General features: G+C 41.9%; 1 protein-coding gene across 1 annotated transcript in view; it reads right to left on the reverse strand.

Moving 5' to 3' along the window:
• Positions 1-19,185, reverse strand: part of trpm2 (transient receptor potential cation channel, subfamily M, member 2) — a 70,051-nt gene that overhangs the window by 48,001 nt on the left and 2,865 nt on the right. The window contains exons 2-3 of the mRNA XM_042306393.1: positions 3,026-3,194; positions 2,565-2,745 (exon numbers count right to left, since the gene is read on the reverse strand). Coding sequence (XP_042162327.1) covers positions 2,565-2,745; positions 3,026-3,194 — 350 coding nt within the window. The remainder of the gene's footprint in view (positions 1-2,564; positions 2,746-3,025; positions 3,195-19,185) is intronic.

Here is a 19,185-nt window from a genome sequence, read left to right on the forward strand (position 1 = left end):
TGTCCTATTCGGTGTCCTGTGTGAATCTAAGTGTGCGTTCTCTAATTCTCTCCTCTCTCTCGGAGGACCTGAGCCCTAGGACCATGCCCCAGGATTACCTGTCCCCAGTCCACCTGGCCGTGCTGCTGCTCCAGTTTCAACTGTTCTGCCTTATTATTATTCGAACATGCTGATCATTTATGAACATTTGAACATCTTGGCCATGTTCTGTTATAATCTCCACCCGGCACAGCCAGAAGAGGACTGGCCACCCCACATAGCCTGGTTCCTCTCTAGGTTTCTTCCTAGGTTTTGGCCTTTCTAGGGAGTTTTTCCTAGCCACCGTGCTTCTACACCTGCATTGCTTGCTGTTTGGGGTTTTAGGCTGGGTTTCTGTACAGCACTTTGAGATATCAGCTGATGTACGAAGGGCTATATAAATACATTTGATTTGATTTGATTTCAACAAACCAAAGACCACAGGTTGTGACAAAAGACCACAGACCATGACAACAGACAAGAGGCCACGACAACAGACCACAGACCATGACAACAGACAAGAGGCCATGACAACAGATCACAGACCATGACAACAGACCACATGCCATGACAACAGACCATGACAAAAGGCCATAACAACAGACCACAGGCCAGGACAACAGACCACACGCCATGACAACAGATAAAGTACCAAATGCCACAGGCCATGACAACGGACCCCATGCCATGACAACAGACCATGACAACATTCCACAGACCATGACAAAAGGCCATAACAACTGACAACAGACCACAGGACAGGACAACAGACCACAGGACAGGACAACAGACCACAAGCCATGACAACAGACAAAGTACCACATACCTCAGGAAATGACAACATACCATAGACAATGACAACAGACCACAGACCATGACAACAGACTACAAGCCATGACAACAGACCAAAGACCTGTGATCTGTTATCATGACCTATGGTATGTGTCACGGCCCCTCTGCAGTGCAGGGTCGTTAGTGATTGGAGCCACCTGGGCTCAGGGTATTTAAACTGCTTCACTCACCACTCTTGTCTCTCTCTCTCTGCTCCTCCAGGTATGATCCTGTTGTGTTTGTTCCTTTCTAGTTTTACACACAGTTTTACACACTAGTTTTTCTAGTCATTCACACACACAGATTCACGCATCCCTGCACTTTACATACACCTTACATTATGATACTTTCACACCTCATTACTTTTTCTTTGTTTATAGTTAATAGTTTTGTTTATAATAAAGAACCTTTTTGATTGGCCTATACCTGTTGTTCGTGTCCCCTCATTTTTGCCACAGGCTATGAGCCGGCCTGTGACATATGTGATCTGTTAGTAAGCACCTTACCCTGTCCATAGCAGATCATCTGGACCCATTACAGTTAACCTATAAGGCACAGAGGGGGACTGGGGATGCTACCCTGACCTTGGTGAACATGGTGGCTAGTCACCTTCAACATGCTAAATCATATCATCACAGAGGGGGACTGGGGATGCTACCCTGACCTTGTTGAACATGGTGGCTAGTCACCTTCAACATGCTAAATCATATCATCACATTTTATTTATTGATTTTAGTTCAGCTTTCAATACAATGCAAATCCGCACACTGCTGAAACGACTACTAGACCTGAACGTCAACGGAGGCCTGGCAGGTTGGATCAAGGACTTTATAATTGACAGCCCACAGAGGGTGTGTCCTCTCTCTGATGAACTGACCTGAACACAGGGGCCCCCCAGGGACGTGTCCTCTCTCTGATGAACTGACCTGAACACAGGGGCCCCCCAGGGGTGTGTCCTCTTCCTGATGAACTGACCTGAACACAGGGGCCCCCCAGGGGTGTGTCCTCTCTCTGATGAACTGACCTGAACACAGGGGCCCCCCAGGGACGTGTCCTCTCTCTGATGAACTGACCCTGAACACAGGGACGTGTCCTCTCTCTGATGAACTGACCTGAACACAGGGACGTGTCCTCTCTCTGATGAACTGACCCTGAAAACAGGGGGCCCCCGGGTTGTGTCCGTTCACTGTTGTTCTCTATCTACACTAATGAGATTAATATCCGAGGAAACAATGTGAGCCTTTTTAAGTATGTGGATGACATGGCTCTGGTAGGACTCTTTACTAAAGATGCTACGTCAGATGGGGACAGCGATTTTAAAAGAGGCCATAACAACAGGTCACAGGCCATGACAACAGGTACTGACAAAAAACTAAAGCAGCTTCTGCAACAGTACAGCTTCTGTCTACGTGTGCCCAGAGCAGGGCTCGAACCAGGGACATTCTACACACAACAGCACTCGCCACCCAAAACCAACAGAAGACAGAACCAAAAGTCTGCTACAGGAAGATAATACGTTCAGGCTTACTGCACCTATGAGGCCAAGAGGTCAACATGTAAGTGATACTTGCAAGAGCAGTGTGAAGTTTTAGATTTTCTTTGAGGCCTAAACTAAATACAATTCCGATCAAATATTGCAGGACCTATCTTGTACCTGTAGTTTAGAGTCAGGCAGTCAGGCGAGTCTGTTACCTGTAGTCAGGTCAGTACTGTACCTGTAGTCTGTGCCACTTTAATGAGGCCCCTGCGGAACAGTGCTGTGAGGTGAGGTTTCATGTAGAAGTTCTTGGCCCCTCCGGTGACAGAGATGAACAGGTTGGGAGGAGGGAGCTTCCACTGTTCTGTCAGCAGCTGGTACAGCAGGTCTGGAGAAGTGTCTGCGGAGACACGCGCGTACTGGAGAACAGAACGGCACAGAAGACAGACAGACACACAGACACACACAGAAGGGCACAGACAGCAGACAGACAGCAGACAGACAACAGACAGACCGACACACAGAAGGGCACAGACAGCAGACCGACAACAGACAGACCGACAGAGAGACAGACAGACAGACAGACAGACAGACAGACAGACAGACAGACAGACAGACAGACACATCCATGTATTAACACACAAAATAACACAATGAATAAATCTTAACAAGGATTGACAGTAATTCAGATAATTATACCTTGCCAATCTTCTGTCCAAGGCCACCGAACCAGATGTCTCCATAAGCATCAGTAGGGACCTCATGTACGTGTCTGTGTCTGTCCCATGTCTCTCCCAGGTAGTTCTCAGGTTTGATAGAGTCATCAACATGGTGGATCCTCTGGTAGCCACACTTACAGATCCCCTTACTGTGGGAGGCAAACAGTACAAAAAAAATCATTTGACAACAAGTAATTAGCTAAACTGTCATTAAAAAACAGGTCATTACAGAACATTTCATTAGAGAACATTTCCTTAGAGAACCAGTCATTACAGAACATTTCATTAGAGAACATTTCCTTAGAGAACCAGTCATTACAGAACATTTCATTAGAGAACATTTCCTTAGAGAACCAGTCATTAGAGAACCAGTCATTAGAGAACCAGTCATTAGAGAACCAGTCATTAGAGAACCAGTCATTAGAGAACCAGTCATTAGAGAACATTTCCTTAGATAACCAGTCATTATAGCTAGTCAATACAGAAACCGTCACTAACGAACCAATAATTTGAGAACCACTCATTTGAGAACCAGTCATTTGAAAACCAGTCAATATAGAACCAGTCATTATAGAACCAGTCAACGTAGAAACTGTCATTATAGAACACATCATTATAGAACTAGTCATTATAGAACCAGTCATTATAGAACACGTCACTATAGAACCAGTCAGTAGAGAAACAGTCATTAGAGAACCAGTCATTATACAACCACTCATTAAAAACCAGTCATTATAGAACACATCATTATAGAACTAGTCATTATAGAACCAGTCATTATAGAACCAGTCATTATAGAACACATCATTATAGAACTAGTCATTATAGAACCAGTCATTATAGAACCAGTCATTATAGAACACGTCACTATAGAACCAGTTATTATAGAACCAGTCATCATAGAACACGTCATTAAAGAACCAGTCACTATAGAAATAGTCAATATAGAAACCATAATTCGCGAACCATTAATTAGAGAACCAGTCATTATAGAACCAGTCATTATAGAACCAGTCAATATAGAACTAGTCTGTAGAGAAACAGTCATTATAAAACTAGTCATTATAGAACCAGTCATTATAGAACCAGTCATTAAAGAAAAACTCATAATAGAACCAGTCATTAGAGAACAAGTCATTACACAACCAGTCATTATAGAACCATTCATAATCAAACCATTCATTAAAGAACAAGTTATTAGAGAACCAGTCATTATAGAACCAGTCACTATAGAACCATTCATAATAGAAAGTCATTAGAGAACCATTCATTATAGAAACAGTCATTAAAGAACCATTCATTAGAGAACCAGTCATTACAGAACCAGTCATTATAGAACCAGTCATAGAACAACTCATTATAGAACCATTCATTAGAGAACCAGTCATTACACAACCATTCATTAGAGAAACAGTCATTATAGAACCATTCATAATAGAATCATTCATTAAAGAACAAGTCATTAGAGAACCAGTCATTATAGAACCAGTCACTATAGAACCATTCATAATAGAAACAGTCATTATAGAACCATTCATAATAGAACCATTCATTAAAGAACAAGTCATTGGAGAACCAGTCATTATAGAACCAGTCACTATAGAATCATTCATTATAGAACCAGTCATTAGAGAACCAGTCATTTGAGAGCCAATATTTATAGAACCAGTCATTACAGAACCATACATTATAGAAGCAGTCATTATAGAACCAGTGATTACAGAACAAGTCATTAGAGAACAAGTCATTAGAGAACAACTCATTAAAGAACCAGTCATTATAGAACCCGTCATTATAGAACCATTCAAAAAATTACCAGTCATTAAAGAACCAGTCATTATAGAACCATTCATAATAGAACCAGTCATTACAGAACCATTCATTAGATAATTAGTCATTATAGAACCATTCATTAGAGAACCAGGTGCTAAATAACCAGTCATTATACAACCATTCATTATAGAACCAGTCAATATAGAACCCATCATTAGCGAACATGTGATTAGAGAACCAGTCATTACAGAACCAGTCAATATAGAACCAGTCATTATAGAACAACTCATTATAGAACCAGTCATTATAGAACCAGTCACTATAGAACCAGTCATTAGAGAACCAGTCAAAATAGAACCATTCATAATAGAACCAGTCATTAGAGAACCATTCATTATAGAAACAGTCATTATAGAACCAGTCATTATAGAACAACTCATTATAGAACCAGTCATTATAGAATGAGTGATTATAGAACCAGTCATTATAGAACCAGTCATTACACAACCATTCATTAGAGAACCAGTCATTATAGAACCAATCATGATAGAACCAGTCATGATAGAAGCAGTCATTAGAGAACCAGTCATTAAAGAACCACTCATTGTATAACATGTCATTATAGAACCATTCATTATAGAACCAGTCATGATAGAACCAGTCATTACACAACCATTCATTATAGAACCAGTCATTACACAACCATTCATTAGAGAACCAGTCATTAAAGAACCAGTCAATATAGAACCATTCATAATAGAACCAGTCATTATAGAACCAGTGATTATAGACCAGTCATTATAGAACCAGTGATTATAGAACCAGTCATTATAGAACCAGTCATTACACAACCATTCATTAGAGAACCAGTCATTAAAGAACCAGTCACTATAGAACCATTCATAATAGAAACAGTCATTATAGAACCATTCATTATGGAACCATTCAGTAGAGAAGCAGTCATCAGAAACAGTCATTATAGAACCAGTCATTTGAGATCCAGTATTTATAGAACCAGTCATTACAGAACCATTCAGTATAGAAGCAGTCATTATAGAACCAGTGATTACAGAACATGTCATTAGAGAACAAGTCATTAGAGAACAAGTCATTAAAGAACCAGTCATTATAGAACCCGTCATTATAGAACCATTCAAAATATAACCAGTCATTAAAGAACCAGTCATTATAGAACCATTCATAATAGAAGCAGTCATTACAGAACCATTCATTGGAGAAGTAGTCATTATTTGAACAGTGAGAATGTGTAGGTTGATATTTAGCCAACATCCACTTAGGTTAAGACTCTTACACAAGTGGGGTAGCCAGGTGGAAAGCATGGCCAGCCGTAGAGAAATGCTTATTGAAATTTTCGATTATCATGGATTTATCAGTGGCGGCAGTGTTACCTAGCCTCAGTGCAGTGGACAGCTGGGAGGAGATACTCTTGTTCTCCATGGACTTTAGTGTCCCAAAACTTTTTGGAGTTAGAGCTACTGGATGCAAATTTCTGTTTGAAAAAGCTAGCCTTTGCTTTACAATACTGGTTCCTGACTTCGCTGAACAGTTGCATATTGCGGGGACTATTCGATGCTAGTACAGACCACCACAGGATGTTTTTGTGCTGTTCAAGGGCAGTCAGGTCTGGGGTGAACCAAGGGCTATATCTGTTCTTAGTTCTACATTTCTTGAAAGGTGCATGCTTATTTAAGATGGTGAGGAAATTACTTTTAAAGAACGATTAGGCATCCTCAACTGACGGGATGAGGTCAATATCCTTCCAGGATACCCAGGCCAGGTCGATTAGAAAGGCCTGCTCGCAGAAGTGTTTTAGGGAGCATTTGACAGTGATGAGGGGTGGTCGTTTGACCATGGACCCATACGGGATACAGGCAATGAGGCAGTGATCGCTGAGATCCTGATTGAATTCAGCAGAGGTGTATTTGGAGGGCAAGTTGGTCAGGATAATATCTATGAGGGTGCCCATGTTTACAGATTTAGGGTTGTATCTGGTGGGTTCCTTGATGATTTGTGTGAGATTCAGGGCATCTAGCTTAGATTGTAGGACTTCCGGGGTGTTAAGCATATCCCAGTTTAGGTCACCTAACAGAACAAACTCTGAAGATAGATGAGGGGCAATCCATTCACATATGGTGACCAGGGCACAGCTGGGACCTGAGGGGGGTCTATAACAGGCGGCAACTGTGCAAGCTATCTCTGCAGTATATTGCAACTCCTGCCCCTTTGGCAGTTCTATCTTGATGAAAATGTTGTAGTTGGGTATGGAAATCTCAGGATTTTTGGTGGCCTTCCTAAGCCAGGATTCAGACACGGCAAGGACATCAGGGTTGGCAGAGTGTGCTAAAGCAGTGAGTAAAACAAACTTAGGGAGGAGGCTTCTGATGTTGACATGTATGAAACCAAGGCTTTTTCCATTACAGAAGTCAACAAATGAGAGCACCTGGGGACACACAGGGCCTGGATTTACCTCCACATCACCCGAGGAACAGAGGAGGAGTAGGATGAGGGTACGGCTAAAGGCTATCAAAACTGGTAGTCTCATGTGTTGGGGACAGAGAATAAAAGGAGCCGATTTCTGGACGTGGTAGAATAGATTCAGGGCATAATGTGCAGACAGGGGTATGGTGGGGTGCGAGTATAGTGGAGGTAAGCCCAGGCACTGAGTGATGACAAGAGAGGTTGCATCTCTGGACGTGCTGGTTATACTGAGTGAGGTCACCGCAAGTGTGGGGTGGGACAAAGGAGGAATCTGAAGCATGTAGTCTGGGACTAGGGGCTCCACTGTGAACTAAAACAATGATAACTATCCTAAACAACAGTATACAAGGCATATTGACATTTGAGAGAGACATAAAGCGAGGCATAAAGCAATCACAGGTGTTCATTGGGAGAGCTAGCTAAGACGTCAACGGGTAAGACAACATCAGCTAAATCAGCTAAGACAACAACAGGTAAAATGGCAGTGAATGGGCAGAGAGGGTCGGTTAACTACACACAGGGCCTGAGTTCGCGGCTGGGGCTGACAGATAAACAAGGTATAAACAGAAAGGAGTACCGTGATTAATGAACAGTCCAGTAGGCATCAGCTATGTTGCCAAGTGATCATAGGGTCCAGTGAACAGCAATAGATGGAGCAGGGAAGCCGCAGCGTAGTCGTTATTACGCTAGCATGCGGGAGACACAGCGTTTAAAGTTAGCAGGCCGGGGTAATTAGAAGCGTCTGCTCCGACGTCTGGCAACGGCCGATTGAGGGCACAATGGATGGACTTACGTCTGCCGACCAGTCGTGGTGGTACGGCGGGGCGTTGTGTTGACAGAGGGGCCGGACCAGATGACGAAAGAGGTATTGTAGTTGTAGTAATTTAGTTTACTAGATGCGCCTGGCTCACGGCTAACTGGTGCTAGCTTCGGGGCAGGAGCATTAGCCACTATAGCCACTCGGTAGCAGCTAGCTAGCAGCGATGAGCCGCTGCAAAGGTCCAGAGCTTACGGCAAGTATCCGGTGGAGTAGCCGTGTTCGGGAGGCATCGGTTGGGTAGCCGGGTGATCACAGAGTTGGCTGGGAGGTGGGCCTGGCTCAGGGCTAGCTTAGGGGCTGGGTCACTCGGTGGCAGCAAATTAGCTGTGATGATCAGGAGTAATGGTCCAGGGTTTACGGCAGGAATCCGGCGTTATAGTGGAGAAAAACAGTCCGAGGCTGTTAGGTATTATCCAGGCTAAAAAAATGGTTGGTGCCTTTGCAGAAGGTAAAGGCCGCTAGCAGTGGCTAACAATGACTAAATAGCTAGTAGCTAATTAGCTGGTTAGCTTCTGATGGAGGTTCTGGCTATAAGGTCTAAAAGAAATAGCAGATCCATGTCTCATTGAGTGAGGCGGGTTACCGGAAGGTATATTTAATTTAAAATAGTGAGAGATTGAAAATAAATTGAAATATATACAAAAAAGATGAAAAAATACAAAAAGTAAAAGAGAGGACGACAAACCACGTCTGCACTGCTACGCCATCTTGGAAATAATATAATTAATCGATACTTAAAGGTCGATTGTTTGAAGAAATTGAAAGTCTCTTCTCCCTTACTTGATTAGAATTTCCACGACAATACACACACGTACACATAGATTTTGTGTTGTAGATATGTGATAGTGGAGTATGGGCCTGAGGGCACACACTTAGTGTGTCGTGAATTCTGTAAATAATCTATTGCAATGATTTTAAAATTGTATAACTGCCTTAATTTTGCCGGACCCCAGGAAGAGTAGCTGCTGCCTTGGCAGGAACTAATGGGGATCCATAATAAACCCCAGGAAGAGTATCTACTGCCTTGGCAGGAACTAATGGGGATCCATAATAAACCCCAGGAAGAGTAGCTGCTGCCTTGGCAGGAACTAATGGGGATCCATAATAAACCACAGGAAGAGTACCTGCTACCTTGGCAGGAACTAATGGGGATCCATAATAAACCCCAGGAAGAGTAGCTGCTGCCTTGGCAGGAACTAATGGGGATCCATAATAAACCCCAGGAAGAGTATCTACTGCCTTGGCAGGAACTAATGGGGATCCATAATAAACCCCAGGAAGAGTAGCTGCTGCCTTGGCAGGAACTAATGGGGATCCATAATAAACCACAGGAAGAGTACCTGCTACCTTGGCAGGAACTAATGGGGATCCATAATGGCGGCATAGCCAGATCTTGGCTGATCATTTCTGGGCCCGATTCATTCGGGATTACCTACCAAGCCTACAGCACAGAGGGAAATGGCAGAGAGAAATGGCCAGCCTAGACACTGACCAAGTAGTAATGATAGTGGACCCTTAACTGCCTCAAGCTTCCTGGCCGGTGGGCCATATTACCAAGACCATGCCTGGGACAGACAGCCGTGCTAAATCAGTGGAGATCCAGGTAAAGAAACTGGCCAGTTGCCTAACTAATTCCTCTCCCTGAGATGACAGAGGAGATGGAGCGATGAGCCTTTTGAGGAGTGTGGAATTCAACACATTCCGGGTTGGCTATAGAATGGCCCATGGAGTTAGTGGAATCACCCTTTAATTCATGAAAAATGGCCCATGGTGTAAGTGGAATCACCCTTTAATTCATGTAGAATGGCCCATGGAGTTAGCGGAATCACCCTTTAATTCATGGCCACTTGCGCAGCTGGGCCCGAGCACTTTAATTAGGTCAGGTGGAAATGTCTAAATGACCTAAATGACAGACTGAAAAGAAGGAAGCCTGTACACAGTAAAAGTATTCCAAAACAAGTTAGAATCCTCTAACCCAGTGTACAGTATAATCCTCTAACCCAGTGTACAGTATAATCCTCTAACCCAGTGTACAGTATAATCCTCTAGCCCAGTGTACAGTATAATCCTCCGACCCAGTGTACAGTATAATCCTCTGACCCAGTGTACAATATAATCCTCCCACCCAGTGTACAATATAATCCTCCCACCCAGTGTACAGTACAGTATAATCCTCCCACCCAGTGTACAGTATAATCCTCTAACCCAGTGTACAGTATAATCCTCTAACCCAGTGTACAGTATAATCCTCTAACCCAGTGTACAGTATAATCCTCTGACCCAGTGTACAGTATAATCCTCTGACCCAGTGTACAGTATAATCCTCTGACCCAGTGTACAGTATAATCCTCTAACCCAGTGTACAGTATAATCCTCTAACCCAGTGTACAGTATAATCCTATACCCCAGTGTACAGTATAATCCTTACACCCAGTGTACAGTATAATCCTCTAACCCAGTGTACAGTACAGGATAATCCTCTGACCCAGTGTACAGTATAATCCTCTGACCCAGTGTACAGTATAATCCTCTAACCCAGTGTACAGTACAGTATAATCCTCTGACCCAGTGTACAGTATAATCCTCTGACCCAGTGTACAGTATAATCCTCTAACCCAGTGTACAGTACAGTATAATCCTCTAACCCAGTGTACAGTATAATCCTCCCACCCAGTGTACAGTATAATCCTCTAACCCAGTGTACAGTATAATCCTCTAACCCAGTGTACAGTATAATCCTCCCACCAAGTGTATAGTATAATCCTCCCACCCAGTGTACAGTATAATCCTCTAACCCAGTGTACAGTATAATCCTTTAACCCAGTGTACAGTATAATCCTCTGACCCAGTGTACAGTATAATCCTCTAACCCAGTGTACAGTATAATCCTTTAACCCAGTGTACAGTATAATCCTCTAACCCAGTGTACAGTACAGTATAATCCTCTAACCCAGTGTGCAGTACAGTATAATCCTCTAACCCAGTGTACAGTATAATCCTCTGACCCAGTGTACAGTACAGTATAATCCTCTAACCCAGTGTACAGTATAATCCTCTAACCCAGTGTACAGTATAATCCTTTAACCCAGTGTACAGTACAGTATAATCCTTTAACCCGGTGTACAGTATAATCCTTTAACCCAGTGTACAGTATAATCCTCTAACCCAGTGTACAGTACAGTATAATCCTTTAACCCAGTGTACAGTACAGTATAATCCTCTAACCCAGTGTACAGTATAATCCTCTGACCCAGTGTACAGTACAGTATAATCCTCTAACCCAGTGTACAGTATAATCCTCTAACCCAGTGTACAGTATAATCCTTTAACCCAGTGTACAGTACAGTATAATCCTTTAACCCGGTGTACAGTATAATCCTCTAACCCAGTGTACAGTACAGTATAATCCTCTAACCCATTGTACAGTATAATCCTCTGACCCAGTGTACAGTACAGTATAATCCTCTAACCCAGTGTACAGTATAATCCTCTAACCCAGTGTACAGTATAATCCTCTGACCCAGTGTACAGTATAATCCTCTAACCCAGTGTACAGTATAATCCTCTAACCCAGTGTACAGTATAATCCTCTACCCCAGTGTACAGTATAATCCTCTGACCCAGTGTACAGTATAATCCTCTAACCCAGTGTACAGTATAATCCTCTAACCCAGTGTACAGTACAGTATAATCCTCTGACCCAGTGTACAGTATAATCCTCTGACCCAGTGTACAGTATAATCCTCTGACCCAGTGTACAGTATAATCCTCTAACCCAGTGTACAGTACAGTATAATCCTCTGACCCAGTTTACAGTATAATCCTCTAACCCAGTGTACAGTATAATCCTCTGACCCAGTGTACAGTATAATCCTCCCACCAAGTGTACAGTATAATCCTCCCACCCAGTGTACAGTATAATCCTCTAACCCAGTGTACAGTATAATCCTTTAACCCAGTGTACAGTATAATCCTCTGACCCAGTGTACAGTATAATCCTCTAACCCAGTGTACAGTATAATCCTCTAACCCAGTGTACAGTATAATCCTTTAACCCAGTGTACAGTATAATCCTCTAACCCAGTGTACAGTACAGTATAATCCTCTAACCCAGTGTGCAGTACAGTATAATCCTCTAACCCAGTGTACAGTATAATCCTCTGACCCAGTGTACAGTACAGTATAATCCTCTAACCCAGTGTACAGTATAATCCTCTAACCCAGTGTACAGTATAATCCTTTAACCCAGTGTACAGTACAGTATAATCCTTTAACCCGGTGTACAGTATAATCCTTTAACCCAGTGTACAGTATAATCCTCTAACCCAGTGTACAGTACAGTATAATCCTTTAACCCAGTGTACAGTACAGTATAATCCTCTAACCCAGTGTACAGTATAATCCTCTGACCCAGTGTACAGTACAGTATAATCCTCTAACCCAGTGTACAGTATAATCCTCTAACCCAGTGTACAGTATAATCCTTTAACCCAGTGTACAGTACAGTATAATCCTTTAACCCGGTGTACAGTATAATCCTCTAACCCAGTGTACAGTACAGTATAATCCTCTAACCCATTGTACAGTATAATCCTCTGACCCAGTGTACAGTACAGTATAATCCTCTAACCCAGTGTACAGTATAATCCTCTAACCCAGTGTACAGTATAATCCTCTGACCCAGTGTACAGTATAATCCTCTAACCCAGTGTACAGTATAATCCTCTAACCCAGTGTACAGTATAATCCTCTACCCCAGTGTACAGTATAATCCTCTGACCCAGTGTACAGTATAATCCTCTAACCCAGTGTACAGTATAATCCTCTAACCCAGTGTACAGTACAGTATAATCCTCTGACCCAGTGTACAGTATAATCCTCTGACCCAGTGTACAGTATAATCCTCTGACCCAGTGTACTGTATAATCCTCTAACCCAGTGTACAGTACAGTATAATCCTCTGACCCAGTGTACAGTATAATCCTCTAACCCAGTGTACAGTACAGTATAATCCTCTGACCCAGTTTACAGTATAATCCTCTAACCCAGTGTACAGTATAATCCTCTGACCCAGTGTACAGTATAATCCTCCCACCAAGTGTACAGTATAATCCTCCCACCCAGTGTACAGTATAATCCTCTAACCCAGTGTACAGTATAATCCTTTAACCCAGTGTACAGTATAATCCTCTGACCCAGTGTACAGTATAATCCTCTAACCCAGTGTACAGTATAATCCTCTAACCCAGTGTACAGTATAATCCTTTAACCCAGTGTACAGTATAATCCTCTAACCCAGTGTACAGTACAGTATAATCCTCTAACCCAGTGTGCAGTACAGTATAATCCTCTAACCCAGTGTACAGTATAATCCTCTGACCCAGTGTACAGTACAGTATAATCCTCTAACCCAGTGTACAGTATAATCCTCTAACCCAGTGTACAGTATAATCCTTTAACCCAGTGTACAGTACAGTATAATCCTTTAACCCGGTGTACAGTATAATCTTTTAACCCAGTGTACAGTATAATCCTTTAACCCAGTGTACAGTACAGTATAATCCTTTAACCCGGTGTACAGTATAATCCTCTAACCCAGTGTACAGTACAGTATAATCCTCTGACCCAGTGTACAGTACAGTATAATCCTCTAACCCAGTGTACAGTATAATCCTCTAACCCAGTGTACAGTATAATCCTTTAACCCAGTGTACAGTACAGTATAATCCTTTAACCCGGTGTACAGTATAATCGTCTAACCCAGTGTACAGTACAGTATAATCCTCTAACCCATTGTACAGTATAATCCTCTGACCCAGTGTACAGTACAGTATAATCCTCTAACCCAGTGTACAGTATAATCCTCTAACCCAGTGTACAGTATAATCCTCTGACCCAGTGTACAGTATAATCCTCTAACCCAGTGTACAGTATAATCCTCTAACCCAGTGTACAGTATAATCCTCTACCCCAGTGTACAGTATAATCCTCTGACCCAGTGTACAGTATAATCCTCTAACCCAGTGTACAGTATAATCCTCTAACCCAGTGTACAGTACAGTATAATCCTCTGACCCAGTGTACAGTATAATCCTCTGACCCAGTGTACAGTATAATCCTTTAACCCAGTGTACAGTACAGTATAATCCTCTGACCCAGTTTACAGTATAATCCTCTAACCCAGTGTACAGTATAATCCTCTGACCCAGTGTACAGTATAATCCTCTAACCCAGTGTACAGTATAATCCTCTAACCCAGTGTACAGTATAATCCTTTAACCCAGTGTACAGTATAATCCTCTAACCCAGTGTACAGTACAGTATAATCCTTTAACCCAGTGTACAGTACAGTATAATCCTCTAACCCAGTGTGCAGTACAGTATAATCCTCTAACCCAGTGTACAGTAGAATCCTCTGACCCAGTGTACAGTACAGTATAATCCTCTAACCCAGTGTACAGTATAATCCTCTAACCCAGTGTACAGTATAATCCTTTAACCCAGTGTACAGTACAGTATAATCCTTTAACCCGGTGTACAGTATAATCCTTTAACCCAGTGTACAGTATAATCCTCTAACCCAGTGTACAGTACAGTATAATCCTTTAACCCAGTGTACAGTACAGTATAATCCTCTAACCCAGTGTGCAGTACAGTATAATCATCTAACCCAGTGTACAGTAGAATCCTCTGACCCAGTGTACAGTACAGTATAATCCTCTAACCCAGTGTACAGTATAATCCTCTAACCCAGTGTACAGTATAATCCTTTAACCCAGTGTACAGTACAGTATAATCCTTTAACCCGGTGTACAGTATAATCCTTTAACCCAGTGTACAGTATAATCCTCTAACCCAGTGTACAGTACAGTATAATCCTTTAACCCAGTGTACAGTACAGTATAATCCTCTAACCCAGTGTACAGTATAATCCTCTAACCCAGTGTACAGTATAATCCTTTAACCCAGTGTACAGTACAGTATAATCCTTTAACCCGGTGTACAGTATAATCCTTTAACCCAGTGTACAGTACAGTATAATCCTCTAACCCAGTGTACAGTATAATCCTCTAACCCAGTGTACAGTACAGTATAATCCTCTAACCCAGTGTACAGTATAATCCTCTAACCCAGTGTACAGTATAATCCTCTAACCCAGTGTACAGTATAATCCTCTAACCCAGTGTACAGTATAATCCTCTAACCCAGTGTACAGTACAGTATAATCCTCTAACCCAGTGTACAGTACAGTATAATCCTCTGACCCAGTGTACAGTATAATCCTCTAACCCAGTGTACAGTATAATCCTCTAACCCAGTGTACAGTATAATCCTCTAACCCAGTGTACAGTACAGTATAATCCTCTAACCCAGTGTACAGTATAATCCTCTAACCCAGTGTACAGTACAGTATAATCCTCTAACCCAGTGTACAGTATAATCCTCTAACCCAGTGTACAGTACAGTATAATCCTCTAACCCAGTGTACAGTATAATCCTCTGACCCAGTGTACAGTATAATCCTCTAACCCAGTGTACAGTACAGTATAATCCTCTAACCCAGTGTACAGTATAATCCTCTAACCCAGTGTACAGTATAATCCTCTAACCCAGTGTACAGTATAATCCTCTAACCCAGTTTACAGTATAATCCTCTAACCCAGTGTACAGTATAATCCTCTAACCCAGTGTACAGTATAATCCTCTAACCCAGTGTACAGTATAATCCTCTAACCCAGTGTACAGTATAATCCTCTAACCCAGTGTACAGTACAGTATAATCCTCTAACCCAGTGTACAGTATAATCCTCTAACCCAGTGTACAGTATAATCCTCTAACCCAGTGTACAGTATAATCCTCTAACCCAGTGTACAGTATAATCCTCTAACCCAGTGTACAGTATAATCCTCTAACCCAGTGTACAGTATAATCCTCTAACCCAGTGTACAGTATAATCCTCTAACCCAGTGTACAGTATAATCCTCCGACCCAGTGTACAGTATAATCCTCTAACCCAGTGTACAGTATAATCCTCTAACCCAGTGTACAGTACAGTATAATCCTCTAACCCAGTGTACAGTATAATCCTCTAACCCAGTGTACAGTATAATCCTTTAACCCAGTGTACAGTACAGTATAATCCTTTAACCCGGTGTACAGTATAATCCTTTAACCCAGTGTACAGTATAATCCTCTAACCCAGTGTACAGTACAGTATAATCCTTTAACCCAGTGTACAGTACAGTATAATCCTCTAACCCAGTGTACAGTATAATCCTCTAACCCAGTGTACAGTATAATCCTTTAACCCAGTGTACAGTACAGTATAATCCTTTAACCCGGTGTACAGTATAATCGTCTAACCCAGTGTACAGTACAGTATAATCCTCTAACCCATTGTACAGTATAATCCTCTGACCCAGTGTACAGTACAGTATAATCCTCTAACCCAGTGTACAGTATAATCCTCTAACCCAGTGTACAGTATAATCCTCTAACCCAGTGTACAGTATAATCCTCTAACCCATTGTACATTATAATCCTCTAACCCAGTGTACAGTACAGTATAATCCTCTAACCCAGTGTACAGTACAGTATAATCCTCTGACCCAGTGTACAGTATAATCCTCTAACCCAGTGTACAGTATAATCCTCTAACCCAGTGTACAGTATAATCCTCTAACCCAGTGTACAGTATAATCCTCTAACCCAGTGTACAGTATAATCCTCTAACCCAGTGTACAGTACAGTATAATCCTCTAACCCAGTGTACAGTATAATCCTCTAACCCAGTGTACAGTACAGTATAATCCTCTAACCCAGTGTACAGTATAATCCTCTGACCCAGTGTACAGTATAATCCTCTAACCCAGTGTACAGTACAGTATAATCCTCTAACCCAGTGTACAGTATAATCCTCTAACCCAGTGTACAGTATAATCCTCTAACCCAGTGTACAGTATAATCCTCTAACCCAGTTTACAGTATAATCCTCTAACCCAGTGTACAGTATAATCCTCTAACCCAGTGTACAGTATAATCCTCTAACCCAGTGTACAGTATAATCCTCTAACCCAGTGTACAGTATAATCCTCTAACCCAGTGTACAGTACAGAATAATCCTCTAACCCAGTGTACAGTATAATCCTCTAACCCAGTGTACAGTATAATCCTCTAACCCAGTGTACAGTATAATCCTCTAACCCAGTGTACAGTATAATCCTCTAACCCAGTGTACAGTATAATCCTCTAACCCAGTGTACAGTATAATCCTCTAACCCAGTGTACAGTATAATCCTCTAACCCAGTGTACAGTATAATCCTCCGACCCAGTGTACAGTATAATCCTCTAACCCAGTGTACAGTATAATCCTCTAACCCAGTGTACAGTACAGTATAATCCTCTAACCCAGTGTACAGTACAGTATAATCCTCTAACCCAGTGTACAGTATAATCCTCTGACCCAGTGTACAGTATAATCCTCTGACCCAGTGTACAGTATAATCCTCTAACCCAGTGTACAGTATAGTATAATACTCTAACCCAATGTACAGTATAATCCTCTAACCCAGTGTACAGTACAGTATAATCCTCTAACCCAGTGTACAGTATAATCCTCTAACCCAGTGTACAGTACAGTGTAATACTCTAACCCAGTGTACAGTATAATCCTCTAACCCATTGTACAGTATAATCCTCTGACCCAGTGTACAGTACAGTATAATCCTCTAACCCATTGTACAGTATAATCCTCTGACCCAGTGTACAGTACAGTATAATCCTCTAACCCAGTGTACAGTATAATCCTCTAACCCAGTGTACAGTATAATCCTCTGACCCAGTGTACAGTATAATCCTCTAACCCAGTGTACAGTATAATCCTCTAACCCAGTGTACAGTATAATGCTCTACCCCAGTGTACAGTATAATCCTCTGACCCAGTGTACAGTATAATCCTCTAACCCAGTGAGTGTACAGTATAATCCTCTAACCCAGTGTACAGTACAGTATAATCCTCTGACCCAGTGTACATTATAATCCTCTGACCCAGTGTACAGTATAATCCTCTGACCCAGTGTACAGTATAATCCTCTAACCCAGTGTACAGTACAGTATAATCCTCTGACCCAGTGTACAGTATAATCCTCTAACCCAGTGTACAGTATAATCCTCTGACCCAGTGTACAGTATAATCCTCTAACCCAGTGTACAGTATAATCCTCTAACCCAGTGTACAGTATAATCCTTTAACCCAGTGTACAGTATAATCCTCTAACCCAGTGTACAGTACAGTATAATCCTTTAACCCAGTGTACAGTACAGTATAATCCTCTAACCCAGTGTGCAGTACAGTATAATCCTCTAACCCAGTGTACAGTATAATCCTCTGACCCAGTGTACAGTACAGTATAATCCTCTAACCCAGTGTACAGTATAATCCTCTAACCCAGTGTACAGTATAATCCTTTAACCCAGTGTACAGTACAGTATAATCCTTTAACCCGGTGTACAGTATAATCCTTTAACCCAGTGTACAGTATAATCCTCTAACCCAGTGTACAGTACAGTATAATCCTTTAACCCAGTGTACAGTACAGTATAATCCTCTAACCCAGTGTGCAGTACAGTATAATCCTCTAACCCAGTGTACAGTATAATCCTCTGACCCAGTGTACAGTACAGTATAATCCTCTAACCCAGTGTACAGTATAATCCTCTAACCCAGTGTACAGTATAATCCTTTAACCCAGTGTACAGTACAGTATAATCCTTTAACCCGGTGTACAGTATAATCCTCTAACCCAGTGTACAGTACAGTATAATCCTCTAACCCAGTGTACAGTATAATCCTCTAACCCATTGTACAGTATAATCCTCTGACCCAGTGTACAGTACAGTATAATCCTCTAACCCAGTGTACAGTATAATCCTCTAACCCAGTGTACAGTATAATCCTCTGACCCAGTGTACAGTATAATCCTCTAACCCAGTGTACAGTATAATCCTCTAACCCAGTGTACAGTACAGTATAATCCTCTAACCCAG

Source organism: Oncorhynchus tshawytscha, linkage group LG26 (assembly GCF_018296145.1).
Source record: "Oncorhynchus tshawytscha isolate Ot180627B linkage group LG26, Otsh_v2.0, whole genome shotgun sequence".
Classification (NCBI taxonomy): Eukaryota; Metazoa; Chordata; class Actinopteri; order Salmoniformes; family Salmonidae; genus Oncorhynchus; species Oncorhynchus tshawytscha.